The following is a 14,724-nucleotide window of genomic DNA, read 5'->3' as shown; positions in this document are numbered from 1 at the left end:
ATAATGGAAGACTTCTCTTAACAAATGGGAGCAACAAATAACTAGAATAGCTGAAAAAACTCCAGGGTGGGTAGGAGATAGGACCTTACCACAAAAGCAACTTATCTGAGTTAAGAACCAACAGCATTCTCTTTGGATCAGTTCATTTACTTACAGACAAAACAGCAGGTTTAGCTAGTATGAAAATATTTATTTTTCTCGTGTGTTTTTTTTTAAAAAAAAACAATGTAATACTTGTCAATTGTTTTGGAACATTCTATACTTCTTAGATGTTAGAAAAACCTTTGAGGTTAAGTCTAGAGTTTTCCTATTTAATTACATAATTTTAGCTGGATTTTTTTCCATAAGCTCATGTGAAAAGTACCGTTAAACACTAAACCATACGAAACAAAAAAATATTTACAGAGAGAAAATTGAAACAGTGCTCTATAGAGCTTTTTACAAACATTTTTTGATATGCTTTTTTCAAGCTGTGGCAGCAGTAACTGTACCATAAACTTTTTCCCTTAAAGGCATTGTTTCCTGGATTATTAAAAAATGGAATTCCAGTATTACACAATCCATCTGTTTCTCTTCGGTGTGCTTTTGAAGAAGTCCATTAATTAGAATTTGCCCTCTTCAAATCAGAGGGTAGAAAGACTCTCTGTTCATCCATTCTCTTCCCTTGGGATCTCAAAATAAGGCTAAAAAAATCTTCATCAGGTACAGTTGGTCCTTTTGTGATGATTGGTGGTGGTGCACATCTCTGATCATCTAGTCTAGAGCCCTAAAATCAAAACAAAGTAGGATAGGAGTTACAGCTAAAATCCACGGTTTAACCATTCCACAGTTCAATTCATCCTGTTTGCCCATGTTAAATCTATTAAAAGTAGTAACATTCACATTTTGGCAGAATATTGTCAGCCATGTTTCCTGTCTTTTCCCAACAGAAACAGCATATACATTGTGTGGTCCTGATTGAATATTCACTCAGAGAAGCAGTAATATAGCACAACTATGTCTCTTATCACATATAATAAATATAAAGTACAATAAAGAATAGCAGCTTGCCTGTCATTTCGGGGGGTGGGGGTGGGCTTAAAACTGGAAATATTGCTTAAAACAAGTTTGTGATGCATATTAAAGTCTCTAATCCAGTAAGTCTCTGCCAATGTTTCCATGGGTTTGGGGAGGTTGTCTCGATGTAGCATCTGTCATACAGGAGAAGAATGGATGCCAGCTAGAAGAATAAAGGACTCATCTGGCATCTTGTCACACTTCCCAGCCAGAGCAGTGAACACCACCCAAGTGTGTACCATGAATGGATACAGAGGCCTTAGCCCAGATTAGAGAGGAACACCTTTTCAGGTATGCTTGAGCATATACTTCAAAGTCAGCTACCACAACCTGAACCCATTTTAAGAATACTGAGGGATGTGAACTGCTTACCTGAAAGATTAGCTAACATTTTGTTGTACCTTTCACGATAGGAAAAGTGTGACACAAGAACAAAATAGTTTTAAATTTTCCTAATCTACCGTATTTTTTGCTCCATAAGACACACTTTTTTCCTCTTAAAAACTAAGGGGAAATGTCTGTGTGTCTTATGGAGTAAATGTGTGGTCCCTGGGGCTGGGGGGGAACCCCCCTGCCAGCCCCGACAAGCTCTGGGAGCAGCGGGAAGGCTGCGCGCAGCCTGCCTCCCAGAGCTGCTCTTTGGGGCTGGGGGAGGGGGAAACCCAGGCTTCCCCCACCAGCCCCAACAGGCTCCTTAGCAGCTCTGGGGTAGCCTGTGAAGCCTCCGCAGGGCAGCGGGGAGCCTTTATCCCGCTGCCCTGCGGAGCGCGGCTATCTCTGGCTTTTGCGGGAGGTGGGGGAAGCGACAGAGCGAGGCTCTCTCACTTCCCCCACCTCCCACAAAAGCCCCCAAGAGCCACACTCCCTCTCAAGAGCCGCACAGAGCTCTTGGGGGCTTTTCCCCCGAGGAGGGAGAACTGACGGGCTACCCTTCTCCCTCGTCAGGGAAAAGCCTGCAAGCGTCGCACACGTGGTTCTTGAAAGGGAGCACTGAGCAGAGCCTGGGTTGCATACAGGCTCTGCTCACCGCTCCCTTTAAATATATATTTTTTTCTTGAATTTCCCCTCTAAAAACTAGGTGCACCTTAATGGTCAGGTGCGCCTTATGGAGCGAAAAATACGGTACATTTTAACCATCTCTTCCTACTAGATCCTTACTCTATGAGCTCTTTGTTTGGAATAGTCAGTTATGTCATGGAAAGACTCTAGAGCTTCTTTTGTGTTTTGTCCTTATGAAGTCAGAGCACTTTAGATAAAAACTGAATTACCCAGTTTGCTTATAATCTGCAAGGCCCTCCAAGCCTCCTCCACTATATTATCTTTTTATAAATGTTATGTTAGCCACTCCTTCACCTTGTCAAGGAATGTGTTTGATAGTCTGCAAATATTTTGCACATTTTAGGTAATTTAATAACATCACTTGCCTTATAGTAAACATTATTCCAACTGAAATAACTTCCCCCCCTTGCACAGGATTCACAGCTAGTTGTTAGATGCTTGGGAGGTAGGGCTGGCCGATGTCAGGTTTTCAATATTAGAATGTATCACCAGCCCAACATTACAGTCTGGCAATTCACCACGATGTTGAAAGAAGCTGCACTGACCCCAGCCCACAAGGGAGGGAGCAGAGGCAGTTTCAAGGCAGCTTGTTCCCAGTGCTGGGGGAGGAGCAAATCCCTCCAGCCCCAACACCTGGCGTGGAGAGAACATGCGCTGCCCATCTGGGGGGCACAAAGGCTTTACCCCCCCCAGCTGACCAAGCCCCATGTCCCTCCAGCTCACGGGGCACTTTTTTGTACTGCATTACCCCATAAGACCCCTCATCTGACTGGTGGGTGGGGTCTGTCTTTCCTCCCAGGGTGGTGGGTCACCCTGGGAGTAAAGATGCAGTGCACTGGTTGGGCCGGGAGAAAGAGATAACCTGCCAAGGCAGCACTGTGCCAAGGTGCCTGCCTCACCACCACCTTGGCATGCGTGGGCTACCTCTTTTGGGGTGCACAGCTGCCTGCCCCTCAGCAGACAAAATCTAGCAGAGCACCCACCACATCTCTGCCTTGTGTGAGCCAGAGTGGGGGCTCCCTTAGACTTCTCCGCTGCAGGGCAGGCAGCCAAGGGAGGAACAAGCTAGCTTGCCCTCAGTTGTACGATGGCCAGAGTGCAATGGTGGTTTCACCTGGTGGTAAACTGTCACCAGTGTCCGGCTGCAGTTTGCTTTTCCTTTGGCACACTGGTGGCAAAGGGACTCCAGAGTGGTCTAGCCCTCATACAAAATTCTAGTGACATGTATAGTCATTTCAACAGGGAGAAAAAAAATGAGATTTCATAAAAAAATCTCCAATTGTGAGGGTCAGGCAAAGTCTGTTCAGAAACTGAGAAACGTGCAGAGGGCTGTTTTTTCAAGTCAGAGCATGTTCTGCTTATTTCTCTTCCAGCCAACATTAGATTGCTTATAAATCCAGTTAAGTTGAGTTCAAGTATTCCTTATCTGCTTACAGCATTTTGGCGAGCCATTTGATTTTAAGAATATATCTGAGGGTGACTCACCACGAGCTTTGCTAAAAATGCTAAGATTTATCAGAGAGCATTCATTAACTTTTTAATCGAAAAAAACATTAAGAACCCACTGAAGACTTACCTGATATTTTATCAAAATGTCAAAGAAGTCATCATCTGGTTCACTATTGCTACTGGCCATCAAGCGGCCAAGGACCGATTGACTGTTGCGCTGATTAAGACGAAGTCCTGGTAAATCACTGGCATTGGCTCGCTGATCATCTAGACGTCTACTCTGAGAGCTAGCAAGAAGATCTAGAAATTCATCAGTGTGAGGTGAGACCATGGACGTAGAAAAGGCTGCAGAAAGATGAAGAAAATAATTATGCTGCTTTTATTCTATTCTGTCAGAAGGTGGGAATTATACACATTTTAAAATTAGTTACATTTTTTCAATGTTCTTGATGGTGCAGAAGGTGTCACTGCCAGTCTGTTCCTGTCCTGGAAACAATACCGTTGATCATCCATTCTGTTGCTCTGAAATCGACTTAGCAAGTCAAAGAACCCTTCATCTCCAGGCACATCAGGGCTGTTCTTTTAAGAAGTCAGATAAAAAAATAGTCAGGCCAAAGTTATACTGGTTACTTTTGAAGACAATAGGACACTCTACCCATATTACAAAAAAAGCTATGCACAAATAAATAGCATGGGAAAGAGGGAGGGAAGAAGAGCCAATGAAGTAAAACAACACTTAGGCTAAGACACTAGCATCGATTTCTATCCTAACAAAGCCAGCACAGTATTTTAGCAGCTGATACAGGTTTTATAATCAAATGTTTAGTTCTCACTCCAACCCAACAAAATTTTCAAATGGATTTTTCCACCCAAATCCTAACCATGCTTATTTAGAATATATCCACTGAGCTTGATGAGAAGCGCTTCCTAAGAAGTATGCTTAGAATTAGCTTCATCATGAGCATTAATCATGATGTTGCTAAGATTTTTTTAAAACTCAAGCAAACAAGTTAAACCAGCATGCTTCTAAAAAGGTGTTCAAACTATAATTTTAAAATTTCTTTCAAGCAATTAAATATTTATCCACAAATACCTTCTGTGAACTTAGTCGGTGGTCAATAGAATTACTAGCATCCTGAAGCACTTTAGAAGATGTGATGTTTTTGTATTTTTTGCCTTTTAATCGATTTACAAAGTGTAGTTTTGCTGAAGGTTTAGGAACTAGTGGTTTCTGTTTGGCCAGAATTTCACTGTTCCAGTCCTGAACCTAGAGAACAAGGGACAATGTATATCAAGAAACTATTCAGAAGAAAGTCTCTCATTCAGGCACAAAATACTACCTGCCTTAATTTTCACACTACTAACACTGAAGAGGCTGACTTAATTTGAGTCAATATCTCCACAGAGCTAGAAAAATTCAAGTACCTCATATCAAAACAGGAAGAAGCCTGCTATGGAAACAAATCCTGCACACTTGAAGTTATAAGCAGCCTTCCAAGTTAGAACATTACAAGCGGTATCTACTACAACCTGTTTCACTGTAATAGACATGCAAATCTTGGGCAAGAGGGTGGTCACATTTTCCCAGGGACAAGATACTGCCGCTTTTAATGTTTCTTTGTGACACTACATTCAGGAAAGTAGAATGGATCCCAGGTATTATTTAGCTATGCTAAACTAATTGTCCAAGATAACTTTTTAAGACCTAAAATTAAGTTCATGCAGTGATGCCAATTCCTTCTTCATTATATTAATTGTACATCACTTTTTCCCTGTTTAAATTAGCTCTGCCTCCTTAGATTGTTCCTGAACTACAGATACACACAAGTATTCTGAATTTTTAAATATTCCATTTCTGTGTACAGATCAAGTGCAGCAAAAAGGAGAGACCCCAGGCAAATGGGGGGGGGGTCAGGTGGAGGCAGAAGGGGTGGCAGGAAGCATAAGCAAAGAGGAGACAGTGGAACAACAGATGAACTTCTATATTTTTAACTTTTTCTCCTACCCATGTGTGGAAACTAAGGGTGGTATTCAACGAAATTGTGCTTGGGGTAGGCCTACTGAAATTAAAGGACCAAACTTAACCATGGTCACTAATTTCAATGGGTCTACTAGGACTAGAAATAGCAGAGGAAACAACCCTAAAAATGTGAACTTGGAATTCATTTTACCTATTTCTCAGCAAAGCTGCTGCTCCTCATAATTTTAAAACAATATACTGGCTGCATTTAATGTTTTTTGCTCCTCCCTGCTGGTAAGCAGGAGCAAGAAATCACAACCCTTGAATTGGTATTCTTTCCAAATCAGGGATCATGTTTTTTGCTCAAAAACAGGGATCCCTGGATTGAGTGATCTGCACATTGACAATAGAACATTAAGGTTCATTGTGATGTGTGAACCAAACCTTGGGAAAAAACTCAGAACATCAAACTGCACAGAAATCAGTCACCATTCCATTTTGCTTAGGATGTACTTGTGTACCCTTCATTTCCACTAGCATGCCTCAATTACAGAACCAGACATTACTACCCTTAGTACTGTTCTACTCATATATCTTCTCTCTCAGTGGTATTTCCATGTAGTCATCTTCTGTAAACAATGGCTTAATAAATAACCCACAGTAGTCAAGACAAAGGGAAGAAAAATATTTTCTATCCCTGATATGTAGTCAATCAACTAAATCTCTGTTTCAGTTCAGCTGATTTGGTCTACAGATCATAAACATCAAATACAGCAAAAGGTATTGACAACCTCAGGGGGAGGGGGAGAAGGCTATAGATGCACACACAAGTGGTGCCATTTATTGCCAGATTCACAATCAGAAACAGTTAAAAATGCAGGTTTTGATTCTCCCATTTTTGACCAAAATCACTTCCTGCATAACTTGTTCTGGCTAGTCTAACATCCAAAGGTAGTTGCCACTGCAGAGGACTGGTCAGTGAGGAGCACTGCTGCCAGAGACCTGAAACGCCCCCCCCCCCATCACCAGGAGAGAAAGAGGGACAAAGCAGGCAGGTCAGCACTGTGCAGGCGCGTAGATGGGAGTGCCACAGTCTCCACATCCCCTCTCCCTATAGCTTGAGTGACAATTAAGACTAATGTGCTGAATCCATATTAAGTTAATAATGCCTAGCTGAATTCCTTTTCCAGTAAAATCAGTGGGAGCTAATGTAGTCCGGATCCAACCCAAGTCACCAACCTTTTCAGGAGTAAGCTTCATAAGTTCCATGTTTTCCATACTATGGCGGCGTCCTACTCGGGGTCTTGCACCTTAAGACAGAAAAATAGTTTATTTTGAAGGAAAGCTTCATAACAAGTACAATGAGGGTAAATTACCTGGACCTTCTAAAGTCTAATAACCATCATTACTACTTGAGACTAATAATTGAATTAGAACTCACCTACATGCAAGGTAAGGTTTTATTAAATTATGTATGTATTTCCCACTTTTCACCTGAAGGGCCCAAAGCAGCTTACAGCATAATATAAAAACAACTGGGAATGACTTAGAACCATAAAAACATAAACCTCAAGTGTCAAAATCCAAGGTGCAGCTTCAGCATTCTCTGAAAGCTGTATAAAGAAGTTGCCAGATACAACTCAATGGGGAGTTCCACAGCTTAGCGGCCACCACAGAGAAGGCCCTGTTCACAGGCTGTCACAACCCCAAGCCTCAGATTGTGGAGGAACTACCAAGAGGACCCCCTCTGCTAATCTCAGCAGGGTCTGTAAGGAATGAGGCAGTCTTTCAGACATTTAGGGTATTGGGGGGGGGGTGGAGTTGGGGCTGAGGGGTGCTCTACTGTGGATTGGGGGGGGGAGGGAAATCACCAATAATTATCTCCTAGTTCTGCTGAGGGACTTGACTGTATAGGTGTGCTTATAAAAGAAAAATGGCTTGTGGCTTTTAAAAAAAAAGTTTCTAAAACCAGAATACAAGAACAAATCCAGTATTGAAGATTAAGGAGTGCAAAAAAATTTCCCCATTGCATTGCAAATACACAATGGAAGTAGCAGGAACTTCCAATATTGGAAGAATGGCAGACTAAGATGATGGAATATGCAGAATTGGCAAAGCTGACGGGGAGGATCCAAAATCAGCACAGCAAACTGTTTGAAAAGGACGAGTAAATTTATACAATATATGGAAGAACATTGTAAACATTTGAAAACGTTTGAGTTGAAATATTTTGTTATGCTAATATTGGGAGCTAGTTTACATTTAACAAGGTACATTTTATTAAGAAAGAAAAAAGGTAAATAAGTGGTTATAGAAATGCTAAGATGTAAGTGATTATTTATGAAAGCCAGAGAGTGGGATGGGGGGAAGTCGAAGCTCAGTTTGAGCATTGTTCTTTGGTTATGAGATTATGTAATGGAATGTGATTATGGTAAAATGTAAACTCAATAAAATATTTTTTTTTAAAGCAAATACAGAGTCTTATAATTTCCCCAAGTAAAAGTATATCCCACAAAATATCAGCCTATCTATGAGCGTTGAAGATTAATTAAGATAAATATTAATACATAATCATGGAAGTTTATACTTACCATTCACGCTATGATCTAGAATTTGATTTTCTGTCATCATTGAACTGTTTGTGCTGAAACTTAGGCCAAGCACCATTTGTAGATCTGAGAGGTTAAGTTTAGCTGTTAGTTCTCCAGTTTTATCTCCCACCTGCAATCAAAAGCATTTTGTAATTTCATATCCATACTGAACAAGTTCCTGTATACACTATCCATAAATATGTAAACCCCAGTCTTTAAACTTCTGAGGCGGCTTCCATTTTGAGTTTCCCTATTGTATTGAGGCTTCCATATTGAGTTTCAGTTTTCAAACATTTTGAAACTCGAATGGCCTTCCGGAATGGATTATGTTCAAAAACCGAGGTTCCACTGTATATGCATACTTATTTTTATAAAAAGAGTATACCACAAACAACTTGTAATATGACCACATACCTCTCTCGAAATGTCTAAATGTTTTTCGGCATAGTGCATAGCTTGTTCATGGTTCCCCAGGGCTGTGTATGCATTCCCCAAACTCCAGCATGCTCTTCCTTCACCAATTCTGAAACACAGTTCAACAGCATGACACTTATTAAATGCTCCACACATTAGCTTTCTAACCGACTTAAACCAGTAAAGACCCATTCCTATACTAGTCAGTTCATATGCCACAGTAAACCAGTTAATTGTTTAATGCTAATGCACTGGTCTGTGCCACTTTGTACTCCCCACTAGCACATGTGAGAAACAAATCATGATCCTTGGCTTAGCTTTATGTCTGAACCAGAGATCATGTTTCATTTAAACAAACCACTATCGGCCAATAACAAGTAAGAACATAAGAGCCTGATGAATCAAGCCAACCCTATCTAGTCCAGCATCCTGTTCTGGCTAGCCAACTGCATGCCTGTGGGAAACCTTTAAGCAGGATCTGAGTACAATAACATTCACTCCTGCAGTTCCCCGTAACTAGTATTACTGCCTCCAACCATTACTGCCTCCAACCATGTATAACCTTCTTGGCTAGTAGCCATTGATAGCCCTACCCCCCCCCCCCATGAATCTTGTCTAATCTTTTAAAGTTGGTGGTCATCACTGCCTCCTGTGGGAGCAAGTTCCATAATTTAACTAGTTTAACTATGTGCTGTCTGAAAAAGGACTTTCTTTTATCTGCCTTAATCTCCCAACATTCAATTCTAGTGTTATCAAAGAGGGAGAAACACTTTTCTCCATCCACTTTCTTCACTCCCCACCCAAAAAAGCATCCTGAACATGCAGGCATAACAAGGAATGGGTCCATTCTAAGGAAATGTTTCCTCTTCTTCTGACACTCTCCTTCCCAGAAATCCTCATTCTCCCTGACAGCAGGACAGCTCTCAGTGTGGCAGTGGGACACAACTATAGTATCCCTGCATGTCTCATTCACAGAGTTTTCTGCCTCTCTTAGCTTTCCTGGTCTGCCACCTTAGCTTCAAGGGAATAAGCTTGTTCCAAGCGAACCAGGAGCTCATTGCACTTTGGACACACCCGTGACTTCTGCCCAAAAGGGAGATAGCTGTACATGTGACAAGACAGTGTAAAACACTGGAAAGCCCCCACACCCCTGATGACATTCCAGTTGCAGGGGTTACTTTTATTGAGAGTTCAGTTTTACTTTAGCTAAAGGAAAGGAGGGGCAGAGTCGTGTGCCCTGTCCTCCTTGCCCTGCTGCTAAACCTGCACATCTGCTTAACTCACTTTATGTTTTGTCAGCTGAGGCTCCCTCTAGCTCACTAGGTTGCTACAAATTTACATGCCTAGCTTTCTTCCAGCTACTGTAGTAGTCAGTGAAGTCAGGAGGTGTGGCTCAAATTTAGTTAGCCCCCTAGGAATAGGGAGAGAACAATGGACAGTGGCTGTTGAATCAACTAGTCCTCCTAGTGGTGAGCACTGAAACTGCTGGCACATTTGCAAAGCTAAGCAGCATCCAGTATGGGTTCAAATAGGAGGAGGACCATGTGTTGAGATTCTTTGCATTGCTGGGGGGTTGGACTAGATGACCCTCAGGGTCCCTTCCAACTCTACAATTATGTGATTCCTTGTGAGATAGGCTTCCCTCCCTTCCTGAGGAAGTAATGTTTACAGGCTCTTAGTAATGCTACTGAACAAAGCTAACTAGCTTTTATTTTTGTTTTATTTACTGGCAACAACACACTTAACACTGTCAGTCAACAAATGCATTACTTTATGGTCTCTGCAGGTGGGATCCATTTCTCTCTGCTTCATATGTTAACTGTAGAGAATCAGAAGTATGAACACACATACTTCCACAAGCTGCTCAATTAAAGTAATACTTAAATGAATTGGTTCTCAGTAACAAAACAGCAAAACACAGAATGGAGTTTATGTTCAATTCGAATATACAAAATCTCATTAATGCACAATTTCAATTAAAAGCCCTAAACTACATAATACAAAGCTTAGTGACAGAAAGCTGGCTAATCCCAATGCAAATCTCACAACTTTTAAAAATGATTAGTGCTTATTGAAGTTTCCAGAGTTGTATTTAGATATTGAACCCAGGCTTTTGTTTCTAAAGTTGCAGATCAAAGGACAAGTCACTGCACAAAACTGAAGGGAATTTTCAAAAGAGTTTATGATATGGCATGGTCACCTACAGTTCAAAAGCGTGGAGGGGAAAATCCCAAGGGGCAGGGGCAGGTTCTTAGGCATGCATAGTGTACTTCTTTGGACCTTTGTCTATTTGAATAGGGCACTTATTCTATATGAACTTAATTTTACTCTCTCTTGTTAATGAACAGTGGACTTTTAAAAGCCTTACCTATCATTCAGTTCTTCAGCAATTGCCAAGTGTTTCAGATGATAATCGATGGCCTTTTCATAGTCTTGAAGTAAAGTATATGTATTCCCAAGGCTGTAGCAAGCTTGTGCTTCTACAGCCCGGTCTGTAAGCTGCCTGGCGAGCTGCAGTGTTTTCCTAAAAGTACAAACAGCTAGAAATAATCTTTGCTTACATGACTAACAAGAATGTATCTGCACATAGTTCAAGGGGCTCTCAATGTTTAATATACAAATATAATCCTATACAAAGCTAATTTGTCTCCCCATTTCCAAAGCAGTCCTTTTCCTTAGACAAATAGTATATATGCATAAACAAACATACAATGGGTCTTTATCAATCAATCAATCAATCAATCAATCAATCAATCGTTTAGACTAGGAGTCACAACAAAGAAATAAATAACATAGTAATAACTTCAACAAAACAATCTAACTTATCATGCTACTGAGAGGGCAGAAAACTGGCTCAAATTTTAGAAGCTGCCAAAGCAAATATCACCACTGCTAACAGGGTCACCCTACTTTTCAGTTCAGACCAATTAGGTTTCCCATCAACAGCTAGATCTAAGGATTTTGTATAAACTGCAGAAAAAACAGGTCAATCAAATAATGGGGTACATTTTCCACAGAACCAGTGCTGCAGTCTAAAGCCATACGGTAACAACACATAAAACACAGGAAGTCAGACCATTGGTCCATGTGGCTAAGGGCTTGTCTACAGTGAATGGCAGCAGCTCTTCCAAGGTTCCAGGCAGAGGACATTCCCAGCCTTAATGGGAAATGCTAGGCATTAAACCTTGGACCTTCTGCACACACAAGCAGATGCTCTACCACTGACCATTCCCAAAATATTGATATTTTCCTAAAATGATATTCTAAAACAGCTGTCGTTTGTTAGATCCTTAGATGAGTTAAGATAGTTTAGAGCATTAAAAAAATTAAGAAGAGCTTGCTGAATCAAGCCGATTGTTCTCACAGTGGCACAGATTGTTTATATGTTCTAATAAAAACTCATTTTGAGGGTCTTAATTTTCGGGGGGGGGGGGGGACTGCCAATACTGACCTTTTGAAAAGATCTTAACTAAACTCAGGAAAGAGAAGACAACTAATCAATATTCAAATAAAACATCTAAATCTGAAAATAGCTTCAGATATGGAGTTAGAAATAGTAAATCCAGGCTCACACAAATATAATATTCTCTGGGTAGTCCAGGGCAAGTTATATCTGAGTCTAACCTACCAGATAGGCTAAAATCTGAAGGATTATAAATTTATAATTAAAACTAGAAAGATTGGAAAACTTGTAAAAATAATACTTTGGTTAGGTAATTAAACAATATATTGACTAACTTGTAGTATTCGGCAGCAGTTTCAAATTCTCCAAGGAAAATATAAGCATTTCCAAGATTGCTGTAGGCTCTTCTTTCAGCAGCTCTATCACCAAATTCTTTTGCAATTAAAAGGCGCTGAAAAATAAAGGTTCTGTTGTAATGGTTCATACTGATATCCAGTAAGTAGATGTGAACTGTAAAAGGATGGAATTCAATATGTAGCACAAAATTTTAGAATCCCAGGTTACTGATTTCAAATAAACCTTAATATCATAGCTGTCAACCTTTCCCTTTTCTTGCGAGGAATCCTATTCGGAATAAGGGAATTTCCCTTAAAAAAGGGAAATGTTGACAGCTATGCTTACTGTGGGTTTCTTTTAGTAAAAAATTCAGCTATTTCTGCAGAACATACATTGTTACAGATTCTTTGAAAAGAGGAATTCTGAATAAAAACTATATTTCATCACTAGGAGTTAACAGATGATAATAATAGTTATAGTAGCAATAATAAAGACCTGCTTTTTAAATGGCAGATGCAGAATACATCATGCTGGAAACTATCACTATATTCTGGCATGCCATGAACATAACACCAAGCCAAGGTTTCTTCAGCCAAAGTGTGGATTGTCTGAACCCAGCCCAGTTGACTAACAATTGTTTGTTTACTGGCAATAAACCACAGTGTAAAGCCATGGTTTGTTTTTGGCTTATAGACTTATTTAGACTATTGTGTGGCATTATGTCTGAACCAAAAGGCCTTTGGCCATGCCACCCCAGATGCTCACCAATCTATACAGCAAAGCAAGAGCAGTCAGAAAACAAACCAAGCTTGGGAGAAACAAATCACGGCTCTGCAGGATGACTTCTAGTTTTTTGAAACAAACCATGGGTTAGTGTTATGTGTGAACACAGCACTCTCTTGTACCTGTTCATGGGCAGTAACAGCACTCCTGAAGTTGCCCAGAAGATAATGAGTATTCCCCAGGTTTCCATAGGCACGTCCCTGGGCTGCTCTATCACCCAGCTGTGTCACTAATGTCAAGTTCTCCCTATTTAACAGGGAAACAAAATAAAAACAATTAAAAGGTTTATGTTAGAAATGCATTACAATTAGCAGCCATGAAGGTGGCTGTTCTTCCTGCTCATGGAACTGACACGATGACTACAATACATTAATAACTTTTGCTAGAAGCCATCAATATTAGGTGGTTTAATGCTTTCACCCTCACAAGAGCCCTGACCCAAAGATGTCCTTTTACTGCCTTCCAGAGATAGGAAGAGGGGCCTAACCCAACTTAATGTCATTCTCCCCTTGAAGAGCTGTTGCGTCTATAGGCGGTGACCACTTTGCACGTGTTCAACAGATGTGTAACTGTCAATATGTGGGTACCTGTGGACCTAGAAGAGGGCATAATAGGGCAAGGCAGGCTTATGTGCGCTCGAGCTAGAAACAAAACCCTGTGCAAAATGGTTGGCACCTGTGCCTAAAGAGAGATTTTGGAGGCTTACAAACGTGTGGTCAGTTTGTTGAAGAGCAGAAATTCACCAAAACAGAATCCCATTTTCCACTTCTCTGTATTGCGATATTCAGGAAAAATAGGGAGATGAGCAGAGGAAGCCATCAGTTATTAGTGGCTTTTCCATGCAAAAAACATTTATATGAATCAGGCTTGTAAAAGTAGGGTGGTACACACACTAAAGATTAAGTGGATGACGTTTTTGATGAGAACAACAAGGTCTCTTTAACTCTATTGTTTTATAATTATTATTTTTCACATTACAACCTGATTCGTTATCAGCTCATGGAAATGTACATGGAAATGTACGTGGAAGAGCACAGACAAAATGAAAGCAAACTTGCTTCTCTTTGGGTACTGTTAAAAGTTCCTACACAATTTTTTTTTCATTTTCCTCCTTCATAAATATATGTTCATGGTTTGAAATGGGATGTGTGTCACCAGACTAAAGCCAAATACTGTTGAAACCAGTGGTCAGCAGATCTCATGACTTGGGATAGGAAAGTATTGATGGAGTTCAAATGGGAGTGACATGCAGCACTTTTCCATAAAGGCTGTACAGTGGTACCTCTGGATGCGAACGGAATCCGTTCCGGAGCCCCGTTCTCATCCTGCGTAGAACATAACACGCTTCCACACATGACATCATTTTGAGCGTCTGCACATGTGCGAGCGGTGAAACCCAAAAGTAATGCATTCCGTTACTTCTGGGTCGCCACGGAGTGTAACCTGAAAACGCTCAACCTGAAGCATATTTAACCCGAGGTATGACTGTATATATATTTTCTTCCAAATTCAGTGAAACAACCTCAAAGTGAAATGCATTTAATGTGTGATAGCCCTTGCAGATTATTAAGAAGCAACAACCCATATGGTTTTGACTTGACAAGCCCTCATTGGCTTCTGGTACTGTTCCAGGTACAATGCAGGACTAAGTTTGGTAACTAATAAAATCTTGA

The 14,724-nt window shown here is 40.6% G+C and overlaps 1 protein-coding gene across 4 annotated transcripts in view; it reads right to left on the bottom strand.

Annotated features, from left to right (window-relative positions):
* Positions 1-169: 169 nt before the first annotated feature.
* The window catches only part of GPSM2 (G protein signaling modulator 2), a 36,072-nt gene continuing 21,517 nt past the window's right edge, over positions 170-14,724 (bottom strand). For 2 of the 4 annotated variants that reach the window (XM_083745850.1, XM_083745851.1), the window contains 10 exons: positions 13,174-13,297; positions 12,268-12,383; positions 10,898-11,053; positions 8,530-8,638; positions 8,116-8,245; positions 6,764-6,834; positions 4,658-4,831; positions 3,996-4,143; positions 3,692-3,909; positions 170-766 (listed from right to left, as the gene is read on the bottom strand). In XM_083745850.1, coding sequence (XP_083601976.1) covers positions 599-766; positions 3,692-3,909; positions 3,996-4,143; positions 4,658-4,831; positions 6,764-6,834; positions 8,116-8,245; positions 8,530-8,638; positions 10,898-11,053; positions 12,268-12,383; positions 13,174-13,297 — 1,414 coding nt within the window. In that variant the 3' untranslated portion in view covers positions 170-598. The remainder of the gene's footprint in view (positions 767-3,691; positions 3,910-3,995; positions 4,144-4,657; positions 4,832-6,763; positions 6,835-8,115; positions 8,246-8,529; positions 8,639-10,897; positions 11,054-12,267; positions 12,384-13,173; positions 13,298-14,724) is intronic. The other 2 variants (XM_083745852.1, XM_083745853.1) reach the window with 1 other exon arrangement.

Source organism: Podarcis gaigeae (genome assembly GCF_964106915.1).
Source record: "Podarcis gaigeae genome assembly, chromosome: 6".
NCBI lineage: Eukaryota > Metazoa > Chordata > Lepidosauria > Squamata > Lacertidae > Podarcis > Podarcis gaigeae.
This window is presented reverse-complemented; position numbering and strand designations above follow the sequence as displayed.